The sequence below is a fragment of the Pinus tabuliformis genome, chromosome 9 (genome assembly GCF_031772625.1).
Source record: "Pinus tabuliformis cultivar Carrire ecotype Pingquan chromosome 9, CPIR1, whole genome shotgun sequence".
NCBI classification, from domain to species: Eukaryota; Viridiplantae; Streptophyta; class Pinopsida; order Pinales; family Pinaceae; genus Pinus; species Pinus tabuliformis.
Genome location: NC_142307.1, coordinates 1,508,654,937 through 1,508,664,822, shown reverse-complemented (window position 1 = coordinate 1,508,664,822; position 9,886 = coordinate 1,508,654,937). Strand labels below are relative to the sequence as shown.

Below are 9,886 nucleotides of genomic sequence, written 5' to 3'. Positions count from 1 at the left end.
TTCTACATCCTGACTCTTACCAAGGGTCTCCTGAAGGAAAACAATATCAGGATTACTGCGAGAAATAAGGTCCTTTAGGGCTAGTTTTTTAGGCTTACTAGCTAACCCTCTACAATTCCAGGAGAGGCAAATCATTTTAAACCCGTATCAGGGGGTTTGACTGCTCTAAGCGCCCCAGGAATAGTCATCTGCTTTCCATCTGCCACATCAAAAATAGCTTTTGCTTGGGATTTTGAAAACAAAGATTTCTGCCCCCTCCCCTTTTTTAATCCACTTTTGGATGTCTCAGCCCCTAGGCCTCCTACGGGATCCGAGAGCTCAGAAGAAACACTGGATTTCTTGGTTAAAGATCTCAAATTATAATGACGACCGTTTGAAGACCCAGCACCAATACTCAGAGGGGGAAAATTCTCACAGTTCAGATTTAGGGATGGGAGAGCTTCAGATAGGGTTTCAATATTATTCAGATCATCATCATTTTTTTTTGTTTCTTTAGATAATCCCTCACCCATTTTAACTACATTAAAATCAGAAAGGGGCGAAGAGGGCTGCATACCCGGATGTTCGTCTCCGCCGACGGCATCCTGAGCTGGACCAGAAGCGTCCCTCAACGGCTGATCCTCTGAGGGACGGATTTGAACGTCTTCGTCCTTTGGGAGCTCATCCTCGTCCCGAGTTGCCATTACTTCTGCTACCTCATCTCCGCCGGTCTTCCCATCCGCCTTATATTCAGCATTTTTCACAAACTCCATCCATTCCTCGTCATCCTTTTGCGTCCTCCTCTTTCGTCTTCCCAGGGGACAATCCCGCGCCAGATGCCCATAATCATGACATCGATGGCATCGAAATGGGAGGAGCTCGTAGTCCAGCTTCTGTTCAATTTCGAACTCTTTGTAGACCAGTGTGATGGATTTTGCAAGTCCCTCTTTCGGGTTAAGCCGCACCAGTATTCTTGCCACCCCTTTCTCGAAAGTGTGCAGATAAGATCTATCTGCATCTAGATACGTCCCCAGCAGGTCCCCTATCGACTTGAACACTGAATCCGCCCATAAAAAAGGTGGTAAACTCGGGGCCCTAACCCACACAGGGAATTCATCCACCTTCTCAGTTTCAGCATCGAAGAGTGGCGTCCACCTCTTGAAGAAAATCGGCCGGCTTCCAAAAGCCCAATTCTGCCCTTCCACCCACTCCAGAGCTTCATTACTGTCAAAACTTACCATAAACCAACCTCTTACGAGCACATTTGATTTGAAAGATGATGCAGGGGTTCCAGCCCATAACTTCTCTGCCCACATTCGAAGAGCTTTCCCCGATACTGGTCTGCCTCTGATTCTACCTACCAGCGTCACTTCGGCCACGTCGAGAACGTCTTCGACCTGAACATCCATACCCAGTATTAACTTTGCAAAACTCTTCGTCTTCAGGGGTTTTGATTTTTTCCTTTTTAATCCCGCTCTCCTTAATTCCGACTCATCCGCCTGTTCCCCCGGATTCTGAGCTTGGGTTTCATGACGCCCCCTCGTTCCAAGATCTGCTTCTGCTGTACCAGACAAGGGATCGGCCAACCCTTCAGCCGACTTACCATTCTGCTCGAAATCGAAAAGGGTCTCGGCCCTTTCACTATTCACCCCAAATCCTTGCTTTCCTTCCAGACCCACGTCGAACCCTCCTACTCCAGAGATCCGCTCAGGGAGCAACTTGGGAAAGAGGCTCCTGCTAACCGGCGCCGAATTACAATTTCTTCCATCCTCTCTACGAGAAGGTTTCAGGCCTCCTACTGACCTCCAAACCCCCACCTTCTGCGCAGAATTTATAATATCCTCTAAGCCTCCTGATGAATATGGGATTCTGGAAGGTGAAAGCGGCTTACCAGATGTGTCTACCAAAGCCTTACTTCCTCGACGATTCTGAGCATAACCCAGAAATTCACCCACAGCCTCTTGACCAGGTAAACCCTGATTTCCGGATAAATCTCTGCTCTCCTCCAGCAACACTTTCGCGTAACTCTGCGCTCTAGAGGCCGCCCCCCTTGCCTTGACAGCTCCGTGCCCTTCCGTCTTCCCCAGCAACTCTCTCAAAGTCTGAGCGTTAACCTCCTTCCCCCAAACCGTGAGCAGGTCTTCGGGAGTTGGGTCCAAATCCACCGACTCACCAGAAATAACCATTGTAAAAAGGTAAAAACCCCCAAAATAGCACTTGCAACCGTTTCCCACAGCAGCCGCTGAAACCGCCAACTCGCGAGCAGTGAAAACGAAAGCACAGTTGAAACGGGGTTGAAATGCCAAGGGTTTCACGGGTAACAAAGTTCACTAAAACGACCTTCCCTGCCTTCCTCTAAACAGTAAACCACCCGCCGGAAACCGTAATGAAACTGCTGCTCGAGAACTTTGACCCGCCGTGCTTGACGTCGCCCTGTGCAGCTGCCAGCACTGCAGGCCCCGTACCTGCGTGTCCACTGCATAGCCTGTCTCACCTAGGCCTAGGGCCTAGGGTTCCACCTTCGAAACCCTCCTCCGCCATCCGCAAGTTCCATGTTGAATTGAGATGTTATAGCTCATGCATAAATTAATCGACAACAATTGTTGTGTGTATGAATGGCATGAAATATGTGGAAGTATGACACATGCATACCGATATGTACGTGTTTTGGTGCATGATTGAAGACATTGTTCAAATGCATGAATTGGATACATAGAGTAAGTGTCCATTTTAAATACTCATGGAAACTTATATGTGAGCAAATGAAAAGATAATGCTACGACTAAATTGTGATATTGACATCGTTTCAATGGTTGTTGATTGTTGCAACATCATATATGCTAAGGTAGTGAGATGACCTCACAGAAATTCTATTAAGGGTGAGCAATTATGAATGATGAAGATAATGATAGCAGATGTGGGTCAAGAAAATCATATCTAAGGACAATTGGACTCCTTCAAAAGATTTCAGCTAAGAAAGCACATTTATGGTAGTCATGTAAGTAGGGAAACGAACAAGTGAGGCTAAAAGTTTAAAGGAATTGGGTAGGAATTATTTTTAGTTGAATTTCATATATTTTATTTACTCAATTTAATGGATGTCTTGTGTGAATGTCTAAGAACGGGTATGGTTAAGGAAGAAAATTATTAGCACATAAAGATATAGTAAAATATTGATAACATGTGCATGCACTGAGTTTCCATGTTTTACCAAAATTAAATGAATGAATAATACACTCTTGAGATAAAATATGTTGGGTTGGATGAAAATGTGGGAGGTATGACGTAAATGTAGGGAATGCATTATGTTCCTGAGTCCATGAGTATTGGCCCAAAAGTTTCTAAGATCAAGGCAAGTGATTCCATCATATAATGTTGAGTTTGTTGATAAGAAACATGTTGTTGAAGGATTGATTTTTCTTAGTCAATGTGGGAATTGTGTGGAATTGTTCATATATGAAAGCAAGTTTGTCATTAATACCTAGTGAGTTTGGACAAAGGAAATAAGAGTTTAGTGTGTAAATATTAAGAGAATATTTGTGATGCATCCATGAATTGCTATGATATGATATGGTCATAAACTTTATTTTATAAATCATGATGGTAATATGCTTGGTGCATTCAATTCATAAATGCTTGTATTATTGGTGCTTGAGTTCATAATTGAATGTCACGAAAGGAAATAACTTATAGTATCCTTAAGGAATTGTTGAGTAATGAAATGAGTGACATGAATATATCATTCTACAAAATAAAGTGGAAACTAATTACTGATGAATTTAGAGATATGTATGTTAGGGGAGAAATTGGTTATGTAACTTTGAGTTTTGACCCTTTGGGTTGTTGGAATAAATGTTTCATTACATTATGAACAACTTAGAATGATTGTGATACAAATATATAATGCAATGATAATTTTATTTCAATCTATTTAAAATCAACTAAAAGTGAGAGAATTAATATATAAAATATTTTTGACATCACTTGAGAGGATGTTGTAAATTTTGCAATCAAAAGTTTTTATGCATGAACATTTATCATTGTTTACTTTTAGAAATTAAAATTTATTATATTAGAATTTATTATTGGAAATTTTTTAGGGTATCTAATGGGAACTAAATGTTGTGATATAAGTGAAATAATGAAGGAAAGAGCCCAAGAACAAGGCTATTGTGGTGACATTGCATCCCTATGAGACACCTTCATTACCTCATTGGTGCAAGTCATAAAAGACACCTTGACTATAGAACTCCATGAACAATGTAGTGTATTTTATGTTCGATCAAGGCAGAGGGGCGCTTGGCCATAAGACTCTAACAATAGCAACGATGCGGATTTCCTCACCCTAAAAAGTGGATAACTAATAGGAGAAGAATTTTTCCAATGCTCACTTGATGTGAGTATAAGCGGACTTGTAACACACTACTAGATGTTAAGTCATTACCTCATTTCCCATCCTATTCTAATATTATTATTAGATATAACCATGATATAATCTCACTAACACTAAACTTTAAATAATAAGTATAAATTCAACTTATTTTAGGAAAACATTCACATCTTTATCAGGGCAAGAAATTAATTATAACACATATATGACGTGTAAGTACTAAATGAAACAATGCTGAAGCAAGCACTTTGATACACAAACTTCGCTTGATTGGGAAACTTCGCTTGCCCACTTCAGCCTATATCATGTTTCCCACCAGCAATGCGATGTAATGTATTGCTAGCAAATGTATCCAATCCATCGTCGATTTACGCTTAAATATTAGAGCTACAGATACTTAAAAACTGACATTTTTATAACTTTAAAACGATTGAAGAAATTCTGGCTATATAACTTCTGAGATAAAAACTCAGATCGAGTCACAGTTTCCGCGATCTGAACTTTCAGTTAGCATTGAACTAAATAAAAATTAAGAAAACTTTAGCTGTCGAACCGTAATCATAATTCTGCATCAGTTAGGAGAATCGACTTTGGGGGCAAGGAGGACATCCAGAGTTTTCTCTTACTAAGATACATTATTGTCAAATTAAGCCAGATCGAATCATTCATATTTTATGTCCACAGCGGCTCCCATAACTGCAGAGGATATACGTCGTCCACGATAGGCCTGTCCATATAGGCTTTTTCACTCTCTTGAAGTGACGGGATGTAGAAGTTGGATTCTGAGATTTCATGATATCCAGAAATGATGTTTAAGAGATTGGCATGTTGCTGAGTAATGGTGGCTACCTCTTCTTGGGTGGAAGCCAATTGCGATTGCAGTTCTGACACTTTATTCTGGAGATCATTGATTACTCCTACACAGCCATGGACAGGATCTCGGACTCTTTCCCTTGCTTCGTACACCATGCTTCTCACTGCATCATGTCTCTTCTCTGCCGGAAGACCCTGTAACACCGCAATGCATCATCACACCATCAACCCATCACACATAGCTTTTACAAAATCTGAGAGCTACACTCAACACACATCTTGAAGCCTGGTCCTTGAATTTCATTCTTGTTTACATAACAGGTTTCAGAAACTTGTACCAGGAACACGATCATTATTTAGTCTATGCAATATTCTATGCAAAATAATTGTTGAAAAATTTAGTATGGATTTGCAAATTAAGAGATTGACAATAAGAGTTATGAAAATGTAAAATAGCCATGAATAAATTAAAATATGAAAGTGGAATGTGAGAAACAATAAATATAGATATCTTGTTTCGCAATTCTATGTTTTAATTAAAAAATTGTAATAAATATGTGGATGATGAAGTGTAGATTAGGATCATGCATCAAAATTGTAATTCAACATAAAATTTTATATGAAATAAATTTAAAATTTAAATAAATAAATAATTAAATAAAAGTTTATAGTTTATTAAGTAATGTAAGTACTTTTTAGTTTTTATTATAAAAATAAATGACAATGAACAGCATTAAATTAGGAATAAATGATAAAGATAAATATCATTGAATCAGGAAGAAAGAAACAAATTTCCTATCCATCTTTTATCTCTCATGTATATATATAATAAATTCTCTCATGTATATATATAATTCAATTTATTATGTTTAGAGACATTCTGTAATTTAGTATAAAATAATCCTAAATCAATTAAAATAATATATATATATATATATATATATATACAAACACTGATAACAAAAAAAATTCAATTTCAATTAGAAATAAAATAATTTCATTTTTCATATACATAGCATTATTTTATAACAATTAAATTTAATATTTTTTATCTTCCCCACTCGATTTAATACCAACAATCTCTTTCATTAATACCAACAGCCTTTTTATTGATCAGGAGGCCAACTTAATTGATAATAAAAGATTTATAATTTTTTTTATAAATACTTTTTACATCTTAATATAAAAAAAATTGTAATTTCTTCATTATTTAATAGTAAAAATCTTATAATATATATATATATATATTTTTTCAATATAAACAAAATGTGTAACACTTTCATTTTTCGATAAATACCTTAAAAACTACATTTCAATATCCATATAAACCTCATATACATATATATACACAAAGAAACTAAAAAAATTAATTTGATTGCATCCTCAATAACAAAAATTAGTTGCATCCAAATGACCATATTAAATTGATATAATGACCCTATTAAATAAAATATATCAATGTATATATTATATAAATCAATTAAATATTTTTTTTTTATTAAATTGTTATTTAAAATGTAAAATTGTTTTATACGTAGAAAAGAAGTTCATACATAGAAAAATTAACAAACATATTTTTTGAATACAGATTTATGAAGAATATAGAAAGATCAAAATTTTGAGGTTGCATTTTATTTTCGGACAGGCTTTGCATTATAGAAGAAATGGTTACCTCGGGGAAGTTAATCCTTCTCCCCTATTTAAAATAGACTTTTATAAAACATTTTTAAGATAAACTTAAAAAATTTAAAATATATTTTTATAAAACATTTTTAAAATAAGCTTAAAAAAATTGGTAAATGTAAACTTTGCACAATTCCTCTTCTATATATAGTAGAGTATACCTTACAACCTCCTGAACTATATGAAAATAATCAATATTCATTATCATAATTCCTCATATCAACCTATGAATCTTACAACCTCTGAAAAAGATAACAAATATCAATATCAAATGCATGGGATCTGGAGAGATTTGACCTAGCGGATGGGACTTCAAAGAGATCCGACCCGAGGAAGCTTGATCATAGGCCATTTATTGCTTCCTGTGGATCATTATAGGGCTTTTGTTTATTACTTCCTATGGACGGACCATTAGCTTGCTATTGTGAATGCTTCTCTGTGAAATTAAAATTTACATATTCTCTACTGTGCTGTATACCTCACCTATCAAAGATAAATACCAAAACCGCTTTAGGGCAATGGAACGAACCTTGAGTAGTTTGATGATGTGGCCATTACCGAAAACTCTATGTAGCAGGAGGAACTCGTCGGTACTGTCTGGAGGAAAATACGGCGCGAGGACGCATTCTTCTGAACACTTTTTTCTCTGGATTTTGCAAGCGGCGCATGCAGGTGTGGACGACATTTGTGCGGCAGAAGTGGCGTACCTCGTCCTCATAGCCAACGAAATCCGTTGTAAGAGCACCTGCTTATCGTGTGTTTTTGGAAAAATACGTTATATTGCGATTGCCCCCCTACAGTATTGCTAAACTTTCGGTGTAATGGCCGGTGAACGACGTATACGCGGAAGACGACGAACCTTCCTAAGTCATCATAATAAAATTGTCAATAATATTGCATCGATAACGAAGGTGCTATCATTGGATTGGATTGTAGGTGGTGGCTTTTCCCCTTTTATGGTGATGTCTTTTCCCTTTTTATGGTTGATATATGTTTTAAAAATTGTAATTTCATTTTTAAATATGTAACTAGATTATATATATTTTATAGTTTAAAATTATGATTTTAATAATAAAATTAACTAAAATATATATATATATATAAATAAAAAATAATAAAACACATAAAAATTAATTTATATATTTTTATAGCATCAAATTTATACTTTTAATTTTTTTTTATATAATTTTACATTATCAAAATTTATAATTTTAACTTAGGTTGTAAGGATATAAATGTTGCATGGAAAAGAACTTATTCTTATGAGTTTTAAAGTGATATTCCCAAAACTTTTTTGGACAAAAATTTGTCACCTTTGTGATATTTAGAGGGTGAAAGATGAAAAACATTTTCTCTTAGATTGTTCGACTCTTACTCACATCCTTTCTTATTTCATAAACATCAGGGACACTTCCAATCTTCTTGACTTGTTAAGTCAAGCTAACTATAGTGGTCTTGGAGTGCTTCTTTCTTTTCATTTTTATCATAGAAATAAAATTCTAAAGAGTAGAACTCCTCCTCCTCCTCCTCCCCCCACACCACTCCAACCCACCCCAGTTTTAGATTTAAAAAAAAATAAATATTAAAATACATAATTAAAGTATTTTAATATAAATATATAATTACATTTATTCCCTGATGGGGGTGTCCAATCTACGAGAGTAGTGGCCATGCGTTGGAGTGGCAAGGCAGTTGGGCCTCCATGCACAACAGGATTGCCTTAAAGGCCCATTGGGACTTCGACTGGACAACCGTAAGCGATACTTAATGTGCAACGCAGGTAGGAGGGTGGCCATTTGCAGTGGTTGGGCGATGAGGAGGGTGTGATGGGCACGACAGAGCAGTAAGGTATTGGTGTCCTGGCTCAGGTTGAGGCTCGGGGCGACAGTCAAGGACGTGCTCGGGTCAGGTGGCTGTGCGGGGAACTAGAACTTGTAATCAATCTAGCCATGGGATCGAGCGGAGAATTGGAGCAATCGGTGCTACGAGGGATATAGTTTCAGAGTTGGAGAGTGTGCATGGTGTGCGTTCGTTTTTCCTTCCTGACTCTGTCTCTATCTCTAGAAAGGGGTTGCTCCTCTCGAGAGGCAGTGCGACAGAGAAATGGGGTCTGCGTTCTTTCCCTGGAGCGGCTCCTCCACTTCAAAGACTTGTAATGCGCCCCCCAGTTTGCCCACAGATAATGGAGAGGGATATGAGAATTAGACTATCAGGTCGGGGATCCTTGACGTCAGGGAGGTAAAAAGTGTGTTTTTGTGCTTGGTTCATATAAGGTATGTGTCGTGGGTTCCACGGGGCAGCTAGATTTGTCCCTGCGGTGTGAAACTAGTGGAGGTGGCGTAGACTGTATGACGAGATAGAGAGGTCATGCTCGTAGAGGAACTGGTAACTGCATGGAAAATCGTACGTAGCACGGTGTGCCTAGTTCGGGCTCAGAACTGACCGAGAGCTGCCATTCTAATGCTAAGGCAACCATGTCCCCAAGTCGCTCTCCAGGCCATGTAGAGCTTCCAACCACCTTGGACTCCATTGCGGCGCAATTGAATAATCTCCATGTGAGCATGGCGACTCTTAGGAAACAACGTTATCATGATCGAAACAAATCGGTGGCCTACATCAATGACCTCCAACACACGCAAAATGAGCTGTTGATTTCCATAGACAGCCTTAGGCGACAACTTGGGCGAACAAATGACCACCTCCGAACTCTCGAAACTCGGGTGGAGCATATTGACTGTGTTCTTTGCTACTCTGCCACTGATTCCTCCCAACCCACACCGTAATGTGTATTTCTTGTAAATTCTCATTTTGTGCACCTTTTGTATGAGAAATAACCAACGACACGAGTTGTCTTGGGCTCTTCACAGGTTTAATCTTGTTTAGAGCAAGACTCATGTTAGCTCTCAAGCATGATATTTGACTAGTATGACATCAATGATGTATTCAAATTATGTGACGATGATGTATTTCGTTCTTAAAATTATAATAATATAAATCAGTTTGTTTTACCTACAAAAATAT

The 9,886-nt window shown here is 37.6% G+C and overlaps 1 protein-coding gene across 1 annotated transcript; it reads right to left on the bottom strand.

The window, feature by feature from the left end:
• Positions 1-5,041: 5,041 nt before the first annotated feature.
• On the bottom strand, positions 5,042-9,395 carry LOC149154325 (LOB domain-containing protein 1-like). Its single transcript, XM_089444116.1, has 2 exons — positions 9,273-9,395; positions 5,042-5,377 (listed from the first exon to the last, which is right to left on the bottom strand). The coding sequence occupies exons 1-2, from the start codon at positions 9,393-9,395 to the stop codon at positions 5,042-5,044; spliced, it is 459 nt and encodes a 152-aa protein (XP_089300242.1).
• Between the last annotated feature and the right edge of the window lie 491 nt (positions 9,396-9,886).